A 14,646-nucleotide genomic window follows, 5' to 3' on the forward strand; every position below is an offset into this window, starting at 1 on the left:
CTGCCATGAGGTCAGTTTAGGACACAGACATCAGAATCAAGTTGACATGACATCGGTTTTGCTTTTGGGGCAACCCATGTCATTTCTCCCATGGCATTTCGCTATTCTGTAACAAACTTTTTGATGGCAAGAGCTCTCCCATCATACCAGCATGCAAAACACCTCTCGCAGGTTGCAATGCAGGGAGATCTTGCTTGCGTTACTTTTCTTGCTGCTTTACGCCTTGTAATTACACAGGAGGGTTTTACCAAACAGCTGAACGGACGTAACCGTTCACAGCTACTGGAGGGAGCGTCTTCCCCCCCAGCTCTTCAGAGCTTGGCGAGGTTTTTCAGGCCCTTCTCTTTTTTCCTGGGTTTCTTGGGTTTTTTTTTTCCCCTACCTCAGAGCCGGGCAGGAGCCGCCTCAGGAAGGTGCACCAGCACCCCAGCGCCTGCCAGGCGCCAGCCGCAAGGGGGCGCTGCGCGGGCAGCGCGGGCTTCCTAGCCTGCAGTCTCGCTGCTGGCGTCACGTGAGCGGAAGCGGCCGCCGCGGGCAGGGCGCAGCGGTGGGGGGCTTGCGGCCGGAGCCGCCGCGACTGGAGGCGGAGGGCCTTCCCCCCGCCGCCCCTTGCCTGCCCCGTCCCGGCCGGCCCTGGCTCCGCGGTGAGAGCGAGGCGGCCCCGGTATCCTCCGTCCCTTCCCCCGCCCCGGGTGTGGGAGGCCTGCCGCTCTTTTCTCTGCGGGCCGGGCCCCACCGGTCGCCCCGGGGCGGCTTGGCCGTGTCTGGGCCGCCGGGCTCGGGGTAGAGCGGTGGCGGGAGCGGGGCGCCGCGGCTGCGGCTGTCTCCCGCCGGCGGTTGCGTGGAGGCTTGTCTCCGGGGCGGTTTCTGCAGGACTCGCAGGTGGGAGGCGGTGACGCTGGTGCCAGACGGGCCCTTCGGAGGCCGCTGCTGCTATAAATAACTCTTCTGAGTTTTCCTGTTAAGTGATTGATCTTTTGATCGACTTTTGGCTATGAACGGCGTTCCCGGGGATGTTACAGTTAGTCTACGCTCTCAAGTTATGTTTTAACCTGATAGGATACACAAGTGACATGTTTTCCTCTTTACACACTCAGAGGGGCTAAGCAGTGCTCACTCAGTAGCCTTACCACATTGCTCTGTTGAATCCTTCCCGTGTATTTCCTGGATAGGCTATGTCTGTGATGTGATGTCTTTGATAGATCTCATGTAGCCGAGGCTTTGTCTGTAACATTACTGGGGAAAAAAAAAAATTGCAGCAATGTCTAAAGGGATTTATTAGAGACTGATGTGGTCTCAGCTCACTTGAAGCGTTTTTCTGAGGAAGCAGCTTTATCTCTAGCTCCTTGTGCTTAAGTCTGTGTTCCTTTGGGACAGCAGGACTTATGTGTGAAGAACTTAATGATGTGCTTGGTCCTGGTACATTGTGAAGGTTTTGGTGGCTGTGACTAAGGGGGCTGAGTTTGTAACAGAAGCTGGACTATACGTCAGAGCAAGTCTTTGATCTCGGGTTTAACATGTTCTGTTTTATGGGAAAGGTGTATTCTGCACAACTTGGACAACTTGTGTTAGCACTGAAATGGGAGAGTTAGCAAGTTGCAGCAGTCTGAATGTGACTTAGAGCGCAAAGTAAAATCCTAAATCAGGAAGGAAAGGGGATATTTCTGAAATGCAGCAGGTTGTCAGTATTTTGTGTGTTCATCTTGCACACCTGTTGAAGAGAACAGGAATGACACCGATGCAATTTGGGAAGCAAAAGATGGGCCCAGCATTTGATGAAAGAGGAGGAAAATTGTTAGACAGCAGCTATGGAGTGTTACGTTGCCACAGGGGTGTCATATAAACAGAATTTCTTTGGATGCTCTGAGCTCTGTACACTTGACAATACTGATTCCAACTTGGTATGTTGACCCTTGTTTTCCCAAAGCCCTAGGGTTACTAATCTTTAAAACTGCCTAAGATGGGAGATGTGGTGGTGGCCAGCTGAGCTGAGGCATAGTGGGACGTAAAAACCTAGAAGAAAAGTCGGTGCCTTTTCTGTTTCAAGTGCCAAGGGAACCTTTTTGTCTTTGCTGTGTGTTTGTCAGAGAAAGCAATCCAGGCATCTCCAAGAGAAAAATCGAACCTAAAATTTAACTCCACGTATCGCCTCAGCATCAGGCAGTGTAGCATGTGATGTACATTAATTGTGTTTTTAACGCATTGTAGAATTTTAAGGCACAAGTTCAGAGTAATATTGGAGCTTCTGTATTTAAATCAAAACATTGAAATGTGATGTCTAAGTGTTGCTCGTTTTAGTCTACCTAGAATGTCTCTGTAGTGTGAGGAACTGTTCTGAATCAGGTGACTATTGCTAATTCCTTAATTTTCTGGAGCTTGGTGGGGTTTTTGTTTTGGTTTTGTTTTTTTTCTTACATGACTGATCTCTGCAACCTTGAGTATTGGGTGGTGTCATCCCATCCCCCCCGCCCTGGACTTCTAGAATCTGGTGGGGACTAAACCATGCTTTGCTAGGGAACCAAGTGATTATACTGAAATCTATCTTGGAAGTCTCTTTCAGAATTTTGTGACTTCCTTGGCGTTTTATTCATGTTTGGTGCATGGTTAATTTAACGTTGGTCTTATTTTACCTCTGCAAATTCTTCATCATAATTGAACATGCTACAAGTACAAATGCTTTCCTCCGAGCATGTTGCGTACTTACTTGAAGGCGTTGCCAAAGAAAATCAGAACTGTCAGTGAATGTTTTTAAACAAACCAGTTGTTAACGCATCCCACAAATCTGAACAGCTTTCTTTTCTTACAGCCCCTTCTTCTCACCCTGTACTTTCTCCCACTGCTGGCTGCTGTTACTGCAAAGGGGAATCACTTGAAGGGGGAACCGTGTGAACAGATCCGACCCCCCCAATCTCTCTCTACCTCCTTTTCTGCTCCTCTACCTCCCACAAATCACCTGAAAACTCTATTCTTAATGAGGAGAACAACTAGAAAGCAAACTTTTGGGTGTTGTTAGGAAAGTACTTTTGCTGTTAATGGTGGATGCACCTCATTTATGCAACCTAATGGTCTGATTTGGTATGCGACTACGTCATTGACATTAAACTATATCTGCCAGTGTACTAGGAGGTGTAAAGGGCAGTCCCTGATGGCCTTGTATAATCTCCTGTGTTTGCTGTTACAGACTATGAGAGTGAGTAAGTAATGTCCGTTTACTATCTTTCAGCAGAAGTCTGTCTTTTTTAGCATTTGGTTAGAGTCCAGGGTTCAAGGTCAGCACTTCATTCCTGGAAGAAATCTCTGGATTTATTACTAAGTGTACATGCTTATTTTCTTTCTCTTTTTGAAATATCCTGTTACTCCCTTGCTAAATAAGAAACTCCATAATTTAAAAAGTATTCCATTTCTGAGCTCCAGTCTGTGCATCCAAGAAAAGGCAGCAAACTAGTCAAACCTAATGGACTTACCTTTGCAAAATTGTGTTGTGGCCTTTTCAGATCTAGACAGCCTTGAAGTCCAACTTTCTACCAGCTACAAAGATGCATTTCTTTACTCTGCATTACTGTAACAATTGCCAAACTCTCATTTGAGGATAAAGAGGAAGAACAGCCTGTTACATTTAATAGTATGTGGTAGCTGGCAAGAGCAGTGAAACAGGTCTTTGCAAAACATTAAAACACAAAACAAAGAAACCCAGCACTCTATTTGTAGAGGCTGAGAGATTTGTTGCCTTAGGTGTGTATCTGTCCCCATAGTTTGTGTCTTCCAGGAGCTGTTCTGTTATAAGGAAGCTTTTATGAAACAGACTTCAATATCCAGAAGATAAATCTGACTTAAGACTTAAGAAAAATTTATTAAAATTCTATTACATGGGCCCTCTGCAACGTCTTATGTTTTTATTAATTAAAAAAAAAAAAAGTAATGCCTGCTTGCTGGGTAAAGTTAAATTGTAAACACAATGCCACTCATATGTTAATAATAAGTTTCTAGTAACTCTCCAGGAATTGGCAGTGATGAATTTGACAGCAGATAACCAGCACAAATGTTCTTTACAGAGATATCAAACCTGGGAAAACTCTAGTACACTGGGATTTTTTATTTGGTTGGTTTGGGGTTTTTTTTGCCACCAAATAGAATGTGATGCACTTATTCTGCTTTAAGAAAGCTGTTTGAGCAGGATACTTGAGAACGCTCTCATAGCATGGGATCAAGTACTAATTTAGAATTTCTCTTACGATACCAAGGGAGGAGGGAGTGAGGAAGCATGCAGGGACACTGATTCTGAATGATTTCTCCCTCTACCAGAAGAGAATTAGGGTGTGTATGCAGTATACCAAGACTCAAAAGTAATAGTTTGTTAGACTTGAAATTGTGGCATTTGAGTGGTGGATTGAATGACTGCTATGACATACCATCATAGCAGAATATGTTCCAGAAATCTTCCTGCAAAGCAGGGAGCCAGAGACATTTTTTCTCCCTCTAAATGGAACATTATTTTCAATTTGGTCTGCCCAACGTATACCTTTGATTTGGTGAAAGAGCCCTGAAAATTTAATTGAAGATTTTAGGTATACTTGAAGGATTATGGACTTTAAGTTTCATTTAAGGTCATCACTGTAGTGACTTCAGTTTCACATTCTCCATCCTGTCAAATTTTGTGGGGTTTTCTTGTTCACCTGTCTTCATACAGAGTTTTACTGGATCCAAGGCATTCATACCCATTCTAAAATTCCACTACTTAGTGAGGAAGTCTTTTTTTCTGGATTCCCATTTCAACTTTTTTTGTTAATGCCTCACATTCCACTTTACTACTAAGAAGCTTTTTGTTCTCCCTTAAATTAAACAGAAGGATCATCCTAGTATTGCTAAATTACAGTGGTCTAACTGAAGTAAGATAGAAAGCTTTATCTTGGACTTCCTCCTGAAGTGGGCTGGTCTTCTACCGAAATCATGCTTGTCTAGATTATGATTCATTAAGTTACCTGTAAAATTTAATTTCAAAAAACTATAGTTGCTGTAAGTAAATGACTGGTTCTTTTTTTGTGTGTGTTAAATGTGCCTGAACGTATTATGACTTCTTAAAATTTTTCAGCTGAGAGAAAATGACTGCAATCAAGCATGCTTTACAGAGGGATATTTTCACTCCCAATGATGAACGCTTGTTGAGCATTGTGAACGTGTGCAAAGCAGGCAAAAAGAAGAGAAACTGCTTTTTGTGTGCCACAGGTACATAGTAATACCACACTGTATTTCTTGTCTCCACCTTTGTTTTTTATTCAGTTGCATTTGTCTTAGCTTTATTTACAATATTTATTCTTGCCCCATATAAAACAGATGCTTTCCATTTCTGATGGAGGAAATCAGTTGTAGCTTATGCTTCCGTTATTGCTTCTACTAAAAAAGAAAACCCTGTACTTTTATTCCCAGACTTCATTGTAATTTGAAATGAAAGAATCAAAATTATTTGTGAGAAGCTTTTGAAGCAGGCTTTATATAGTGCTTAAAAGGGGATCTAGTAGGCATCTAGGCTGATCAGCCTAAATAAAATGCAATAAAGAGTACTGGTTAAAGTCCAAGGCAGAGAGCTCTGGAAAGGCACAGTAACTGAACTGAGTTCTAATGTTCCTTTGAGTGTACGTGTATTACATCTCTTCAAAAAATTAGGTGCTTTGGGTCGATCTGTCAATAAATTAGCTTGCTAGAATATTTTTTTGACTGAGAAATCTCAGAAGGCGTTTTTATTCTGACTATAATCTCCAATTACCTCTGTGCTTTGTCAGTTATATGACCATGGCCTGAGGTCTGCTGTATCAAAGAAATATCTGTAAATTGGGTTCACTACTTCACAAGTTGTATAGAGATGTATATCTGGTTGACTGAGACTTAAACTGAGCTGTGGATATTGTGGATGAAAATGTTTCAAAGGGTCACTTTTCATCAAATAAATATTATGAAATCTCCCCCACAGGTAGTTCGTTTCAGAAGCTGAAGTACAGCAGAAACAGATGTTAAAGTAATTTATGCATTTTGAAATTACTCTTTTACTTCATTTAACAGTGACAACGGAACGACCAGTGCAAGTAAATGTGGTAAAAGTGAAAAAATCTGACAAGGGAGATTTTTACAAAAGGCAGACTGCGTGGGCACTTCGAGATCTTGCTGTTGTTGATGCCAAAGATGCTGTTAAAGTATGTGTGGCTTTTTTTGGTTTAGTGCTCTGCTCAGAAGATCCTTTTGGTTCCAAGTTAGAGTTAACTTCCTTGATACTGACTGCTTTAAAGCTTAGATTGGTAACACATTCATTAGGAATTAGGATAATACATTCCTGTGCTGCTTATGCCTGCATTTTCGTCCAGCCTTTCCAAGAATGTAACCCTGGTAAACTGAGTAAGAGTAGTCTAGATATGCTTGAATAGCAATATTCTGAATATCTGCCCTGTTTATTGTAGTGATCTCTCGGTGACTGTAGAATGCTTGTGCTAAGGACCAGTACTTTTTTGTTTGTTTCAAGACTTATGTAAATTTTTACTCCAAGCTTAGTTTCCCCTTAAAAAAAATTTATGACCGTTGAGCTACATGTAATGTTTTTTGCTAGGACACTTAAAACGTTCTTAATGAGCCATATATAAGCTTGAAGGTGAGCTCTTATAATCTGTTCTCTAAATCATGACATTGGCCATTTGTTGGAAAGCGTACAGTCCTGAGGTGGTGTTCTTTTCCATAGAACAATAAGACCAACCTATTTTTGACCATTTAAATTCATCTGTTGCCATCAACTAAGATGTACAAACAGGCAGAGGTGAAAACTCTTCATGCCATGATGTCTGGTTTTATGTTCTGTTAACTGGTGATTTGGAAGAATAGTGCAGAAAACTACAAAGTTGAAAATTCTTTGATTTCCCCCTCCCAAGTGTAGGTTAAATATGTTTTGTTATTTCAGTTATCCACATACTTGTTGGCTAGATTCTAGATTTTCCTTGCTCTTCCTAAATACCATGTTGGAGGATTGCTTCTTTCAGTTTAACGTTCCGTTTAAAATTATACCATCTTTCAGGGCTTTTTCATGCAAAACAGAATTCAGTAACTGTTTTCAGAAATATGCTGTAATGTATATACCACTCTAATGAGCGTTTTTGAAATTTTCTTTCAAAAAACAAATGTTGAATGCCAAACTCTCTTATATTAAAAAATGTCAGAATTAAAGTTGATAGGTGCATCATGTTTTGGTTTCCAAACATGATCCTATGCAACTCTTTTGACGCAGGCCTTTCCTTCACTAGTTGTGAGACAACTCAAATTTTATGTAATGTTTAGAAATGTATGGTAATTATATTTATCAAGATAAGCTACAGAAAAAACAGAACTGCTTTTATTGCGCTGTACAGGAAATACCGTTTCCTGTCGTGTGCGGTTTCATGTGCAGCCTGCTTCTACAGATAGTAGTGACAATATAAGTAACAAGCAGCAATAGTAGTTTTTACAAACTATATATAAGAAAGAATTTAACATGTACCTGAGGCAATAACATTTTTTATCAGAAGGAGGCTGAACCTTGAAAAATGCTTGTAATACAATCTTTAAAACAGACTATTACCAGTTACAGTCCATACTGAGTTCCTAAGTGGCTGTAGAAAGGAAAGTACTTTATTCAATTGTTATCAAAGTAATGTTCTCATCAGGCAATAAATCTAGTTGAAAATACTTCTGTGGTAGCTTTTTACCGTTAAAATACCAAATGGTCTTTTCTATCCTGTTCAGTGCTATCACATACTATCACATCTATAAAATATATAAAGTGCTCATAATTTTTTTCCCTTGCCTATTCCCCTAAGTCTCCTTGAATTGTGTTGTATATGTTGTCAGTAATTCCAGCTACCGTTTTTAGTTTCAGAAGGCTAACACAAGGCGTTAGTCATTCTGAGGACAGTGTTTCAGGGCAGACAGCGCTGTCAAATGTTTGTTAAAACACTTACAGATCTCTGTATTATATGTTACTGTTGCCTTATCTGGCTTGACAAAATACTGTCTTCATAGCGTGGATTCTGTTTTTTCACTTTCAGTGTTTTAGCACCTTCATTAAGGTGCATCAGGGTGCAAGAGCTGGTGTATCAGCTTAAGGTTGGCATCTGTGTAATGTCATTTAATGTCATCTCAATAATTAAATGCGTAAACAATCTCTGCTGCTTAAAGAATCATTTGGCTGTTGAGCCTGTAACATGTCTCATCTTTTGCAGGAGAATCCTGAATTTGACTTGCATTTTGACAAAGTGTACAAATGGGTTGCAAGCAGCACAGTGGAGAAGAACACCTTCATTTCATGTATCTGGAAACTCAATCAGAGATATCTTAGAAAGAAAATTGACTTTATTAATGTTAGTTCACAGCTTTTGGAAGGTAAATTTCTACAACTGTATATTAAGTGTAAAGTTTAATAATTATTGATGTAAAACAGATATAGTAAAAAGAAAAAAAATCCTAATCCTGATGTTTTTTCCTATTTAATTTTATTCTTTTTTATTTTCTAAGTCTTCAGATAAACAAGGTGACTAGATAACATTTTCTGTTAGAAAACTGAGAACCGAGACAAAATACTTCACTAATGAAGTTCTAAATATTGATAAGCTTATTGTATTTCTAAGACGTTCTGTTTCTTGAACAAAATAAAATCTACCTGCAAGATTTGATAGGTCTAAATGTGTAATGAATCTGCTTTTGTTTCCATGTTCATTTCCCCTGAATTAGAAAAATGCTTTAAGAAGTGATGCTTCAGTAGCATGCTAAAGGTTATATGAGGTTTTATATGAGATTTCTAGTTTATAAACTGTGAAGCATGTGTTAAATTCTGCTGGACCCTATTATGGTTTACGTGACTGACTGGTTGCTAAGAAGGCTTTGTATCTTGTTTGCTCATGCCGTATTAAGTATTTTTACAGTCACGTTATCTTTTAATAGTTAAAATTTTGTAGTAAAGCCTAGCAAGTAAGCATATCTCACATGGAGTCTGTCAGAAGTGGTTAAACTGTTGATATTAAATACTAGACTGGCTTGTGCAGAAGAACTTGAATTAGAAATGTAAAACAGGGAGGATAGCATTTCTGTATTTTGGTGTTGACTGAAACTTGTTTTTAACCAACGTCTAACTTTTCAAGTTCGTGCAATATTAAAACATTCAAACTTACTGCCACTTAAAAATATACACACTGTTCATGCTTTGTCTAGCTAACATTCTCTGCTTCCTTTCCTCTGCTTTTCCATACCTTTTAATTCTTCAGAACTGCCTAAAGTTGCAGAAGGTGCGTAACACCTTTTTCCTTTATTTTGCTTTGTAAGCAATTTTTCTTAAATAATATGCTTTTTCTTTTTTTTTTTTCCCAGTAGTGCTTTGGATAGCTTATCAAGTTGCTAGAGATAAGAGAGATGTTTCAAATGTCCCTAAACACTTTCTGGCTGGACTGCGTTAATGTTCAAATAAAATCGTTTGTCAGCCTTTGAATGGCTTGTTGAATTAAGTAAGCATTGCTGTGAGAAATCGTAGTTCATGAAAACATTGTTATATAATTTTCACTGACCTCAGTACTGATTTTTCTGCTGTGAAACTCATCTTGAGCATCAAGATAATTTTTATTTATTCAGTGATATATTTCTTAATCAACTTCAGTATGTTTCCCTTATGCTGTGTCTACCAAAAGAGAGAATCTAACTTCTACTGATCTTCTGCTAACAAGTATAGCATAATACTGTAATATATTCTTACGTTGATTACCAGCGTGAGAGGCGATAAACTGAGACGGTATGTCCCTTTGCACATGCAATAAAGGAAGGTGGCTATTTGTATTTTGCTTATGTTGCATAATTTGGAAAACATCACTGTTGGGAACCAGTTCTGGAAATCTTAATGAAGCCCATGGAAGACTGAGACTTGAAAAAAGTGTATATAGGTAGCAGGCGCTTGTTATGGAAGTTGTTTAATGGATTCCTTTACTTAAAGATAGTCGAACATACTTAAGTACTCTTAAAATGCTTGTGACTTTTTGCACTTGATAACGTGTCTTACTTCCCTTCTCTACATAAGAATCCGTTCCAAGTGGAGAGAATCAAAGTGTAACAGGAGGTGATGAAGAAGCTGTGGATGAATACCAGGAGTTAAATGCAAGAGAGGAACAGGATATTGAAATAATGATGGAAGGGTGTGAATGCGCTATTTCTAATGCTGAAGCCTTTGCAGAGAAATTGTCGAAAGAGCTACAAGTGCTAGATGGGGTAAACATTGCCTCTAATTTACAGTGTGTTGGCATGTTGAACTGTTTTCATTGATACTGACTACGTAGTGTTCTTTGAAAAGGTAGCTAACATGTTCTGCTGCATATTTGAATGTAAATGTGTATCTGCTCCTAAGCAGAGCTACATCCTGCCTGTTATCAGATTTTAAAGATCTTCAACTTTGCTCTTTACCTTTCAGACCTTCTGGGGTGAGTCACAGGCTTTCAAATGAGGAGTTGAGAAGAAAAAAGGGAGGCATTCTGCATATACCTTTCTTAGAGGCAGGGGTGCAGGGAGAGAGAGAATAGACATTCATGTTCATGTCCATGGATGTGAGCTCTTAGGCCTAAAATACTACTGTCAGTGTAATTAGGAAACTGATTTAGTCTGATAACATTGCAGTATTCGGCTGTCTGTAACAGTACCATATTGTTTGCTATTTTGCTTTTTAAACAACCCAACATTCTAGAGTTCACTTAGAAAACTTAAGGAGATGCAGGGGCTACAGTCTTGAGGGAACAGTCAACAACCTCCTCACATTCTCAAGTTGTATGTTTCTCTTATATTTTGAAAATGGCTGTTATCATAGAGGTAGCTGATCTTGCAACAGAAAATGTGACCTTATCACCTAAGCTGTTTTTCTGGAACTAAAAATGTTCCGGTATAGTTGGGATTACTGTTTGGTTTTTATCTTTGTGCAGATCAGTACTTACTTTAATTCTAAGAACTTGAGCAAAGTTTTGGCTTTGTATCTTTTCTTCATGAAATAAAGAAGTGTCATAGACTGAGGAACTGCTGTGTTCAATAACACTTTAAATAAGAAGTACTACAAGCTTATGTTGTTTTGTTGCTTTCATCAAGAGTTTTGGAAAGTGTTTATTTAACAGTAATAGAGACAGAAGGAGATATCAGAATGCTTTTGAGTTATAAAAATGTCTCTTAAAATGTTGCGGCTTAATTTTCTGTACAGGCAAATATCCAGTCAATTATGGCCTCGGAGAAACAGGTCAATATCTTGATGAAGTTGCTGGATGAAGCGCTGAAGGAAGTTGACCAAATTGAGCTAAAGCTGAGCAGTTACGAAGAAATGCTTCAGAGTGTAAAAGAGCAAATGGATCAAATTTCAGAAAGCAACCACCTAATCCATCTCAGCAACACAAATAACGTGAAGCTACTGTCAGAGATAGAATTCTTAGTGGTAAGCATTTTTATTGTGTTTACTATGATTGTTCGCATCAGGTATAAAATTATTTTAGGTTGCTACCCTCTTTAGCAACCATATATGAGGTTCATTTAAAATAATGAGTTTATTTTTCTGTTTTGTTATTGCACTAACTTCAGTAAGTTTTTATAATGATGGAATTGTATTTATCATTCTTGGTTCAGCAGCATAGCAAACTAACCTGCTTCTGGCTTATGGACAGTACTATCCATTATTTTGTAGAATCACATGGATTTGGCTAAAGGTCATATAAAGGCCCTTCAAGAGGGAGATCTGACATCTTCTCGAGGCATTGAGGCCTGCACTAATGCAGCAGATGCCCTTCTGCAGTGTATGAATGTAGCTCTTCGTCCAGGTAATGTTTTTGTTAGACTACAGTCTAACATACAAAATGTATTATGGTAGTGCCTTTATTGTATGTGCCTTTCCAACTAGTCTCAGATTTTGTTTCTGTAGATCGAGGGAGTTGTGACCTCTGGTCCTCTTGGTTCCCACATACAATATATTACTATATATTTTGTACTCTGTGAAGTTATTTTTGTTTTTAGGACATGATATGCTTCATGCAGTGAAACAGCAACAGCAGCGGTTTAGTGACTTGCGTGAGCAATTTGCACGGAGACTTGCCAGTCATTTGAACAGCGTATTTGTTCAGCAGGTATTGTTTCTTACTATTTTATATGAAATTTTTGGTCACAAACTTTTCCTGAGAAGAAAAACAATCCACCTAAAATCAGACACGTTCTGTGATATAATCAGTAAATGAATGGACTGCTAGAGGCACTTCAGGCAGAGATATTACTAAGCATAGCAAACTATAGTTGCCTACAGAAGTCTCTTGCATTTAAAAAAAACCACCTCTTTTTAGTGGGTTTGCTGTCTGAATTAAACACATCATGTGATATATAAGGATTTATTTTAATTGTAAAGCTTGATTAATTGAAGGGAAAAAGCATTGACAGGTTTTTTTTAAGGGTGTCAGAGGCTGAGAACATTGGAGTTCTTGCTGTCTGAACTTCAAGGGCCATAAAAAAACCAAAAACCGAAACATACAAAGTGAAATGTCTAAACCTTGAGTTTTGAGCCTTAACTTGAAATATTCAGAAATCACCATCCTGAGACTTGTTTCCTAAAGGCTGGATGTCTTTTTTAGCATCAGTTTTTTAATTTCTGTATTTTTTTATCTCCAATTAGTTTACTCAGACCCTCCTTCAGCTCTATAACAGGTCGTACTATCTTTCAGTTCCAGTGAGTACATCGCGTTTGATACAAGCTTTTCTCACTAATTTTTTTGAGCTTGACTTACCTAACTAGCAGCTGCATCTTTGGCTTTACAGAAAGAAATTTGTCCTTACCGATTGCAGAGCATCAGACTTATGCCCCTTCTCACTCCCATTATTTTTATCAGCCCTCAAGATTTATTTATCTGTTTATGAGCTAATGTTCCTCTGATCTGATCTCCAGAAATTGCTAAGAGACAGACTGAGATGTATGAAGAATATTTTCAGGAAATTGTAATATGTGTACAACTGTACAGGTACTGCAATTGTGTGAAATTGTAATATTTGTAAATAAAAAACAATTCCATTTTTATAGAAACTAGTGCAATCAAAGTTTTAGAAGTTTTAGTTTTTATGTATTAGACTGCGTGCAGAAAATGGAATAGAGTTATGCTTGATAATTGTATAGAAAAATCACATTTGAGAGTACAAGCCTGGCTTTTTATGGCAAAGATAAGTGCTTCCTGCATTTTCTTCACCTTGCAGAAGAATTCCAGTTCTATAGCATGTTAAATTTTTTGCCTTTAGCTTCTGTTCTTAAGAAGATATGTTTCTCTTGTTACTTTTTGTATTTTGAAAAACTGAGCACAGACTGTGTGTCCTGGCCTCTAAATGAGCAAGTAGAAGCTATGATGTGTAAGTCCTGTGTAAATGCATTCGGAAAGTTTGAATATTGGACTTGCATATGAAAGTGGCTGTTTAACAGAATGCCTTTTCTGATGTTCTGTTCTGAGGATTTTATTTTTAAAAATGGTAAGAGATTATTATAACTATGTAATACTATGTGTATTAGGTAAAATACTTCTAAAGAGACTTTTCAGTGCTATTGAGAATGCTATTACCAATTTGCAATTTTTTAATATTTTTTTGATTTTTTTAAAATTCCGGTACTAATAGTGGCCTCACACTGTCTTTCATACAAACTTGCCTTCTGAAAAGTTTTGGCTTGCTGTTAGCTGTGAGGTATTAATCAGCAGGTAAAAAATATGACCTTGCTGTAAGGTTAAGCAGGAAGAGCTCATTAACTGCAACAGATGAGCCTCTGCAAAGCCTTTTTGCTTGTTGTAAAAGAAAAAAAAAAATTCTGTACTTCATTTTGAGATATGGACTCAAGTGTTGGAGGTATAACAGATTTTTGTGTTATCTTACTAAAATGACCTTGTTTTTTTAGTCTGATGAATAGAATGTAGCAATTTCTCAGTCCCATGTTTTTGAAAAGTCTAACTGGAATACTTTGTTACCTGTAACATCTGAAGAGTTGCATTATTTGTTTAGAATGTTTCTTTAAAAAAATAAAGCAAAAAACTAAGGCAGATAAAGATTTCTAAATTAAAGTGGCAAATGAAAACATGATGATGTCTAGGCAGCTGCTCATACAAGCAAGACATTCTGATTCGGAACTCATTAGATGGAAAACCAAAGTTGCATTGACATTTTGGCCTAAATGTATTATCTTGGAAGTATGAAATTGTTCTCTTATTTTTTTTAAAAGCAAACAAACCCAATGCTGTGAGTCAAACTACTGTTGTAAGATATGAAGGTGCTTCATCTCCTTTACATAAAAATGAGAATAAATCTTAAAAGTTTTAAACAGAAATGCAACTTGGGATTGCCGTTCACTGCAGTGTTAAAAACTGTTTGCAGTAACTGTTACTAACAGTTAATGTAGTTGTCTTTATTGTGTCCTAATAATATTTGATTAACATTACTGTGTGTCTGTAACTTTAAAGATTTTTTTTTTTTAACAACCAGGTTCAGCATTCAATTAAAAGGCAACTCTGTGCCTTCTGCCTTTGGAATATGAAATAGTTTGAAGCTTTGAAACTATGAAATAGCTGAATAACAAACTTGCAGTATCAGTTGGTAACAGTTGGTATAAATGTACGT

The 14,646-nt window shown here is 38.1% G+C and overlaps 1 protein-coding gene across 6 annotated transcripts in view; it reads left to right on the top strand.

Moving 5' to 3' along the window:
- Nucleotides 1–583: 583 nt before the first annotated feature.
- The window catches only part of EXOC1 (exocyst complex component 1), a 32,563-nt gene continuing 18,500 nt past the window's right edge, over nt 584–14,646 (top strand). For 2 of the 6 annotated variants that reach the window (XM_050895278.1, XM_050895281.1), the window contains exons 1-9: nt 597–882; nt 5,090–5,223; nt 6,055–6,185; nt 8,232–8,391; nt 10,070–10,257; nt 11,228–11,455; nt 11,702–11,834; nt 12,028–12,137; nt 12,674–12,727. In XM_050895278.1, the coding sequence (XP_050751235.1) occupies nt 5,100–5,223; nt 6,055–6,185; nt 8,232–8,391; nt 10,070–10,257; nt 11,228–11,455; nt 11,702–11,834; nt 12,028–12,137; nt 12,674–12,727 (1,128 nt within the window). In that variant the 5' untranslated portion in view covers nt 597–882; nt 5,090–5,099. Of the gene's footprint in view, nt 883–2,679; nt 3,195–5,089; nt 5,224–6,054; nt 6,186–8,231; nt 8,392–10,069; nt 10,258–11,227; nt 11,456–11,701; nt 11,835–12,027; nt 12,138–12,673; nt 12,728–14,646 lie in introns of those variants that run through there. The other 4 variants (XM_050895282.1, XM_050895283.1, XM_050895279.1 and 1 more) reach the window with 3 other exon arrangements.

Source organism: Gymnogyps californianus, chromosome 4, assembly GCF_018139145.2.
Source record: "Gymnogyps californianus isolate 813 chromosome 4, ASM1813914v2, whole genome shotgun sequence".
NCBI lineage: Eukaryota > Metazoa > Chordata > Aves > Accipitriformes > Cathartidae > Gymnogyps > Gymnogyps californianus.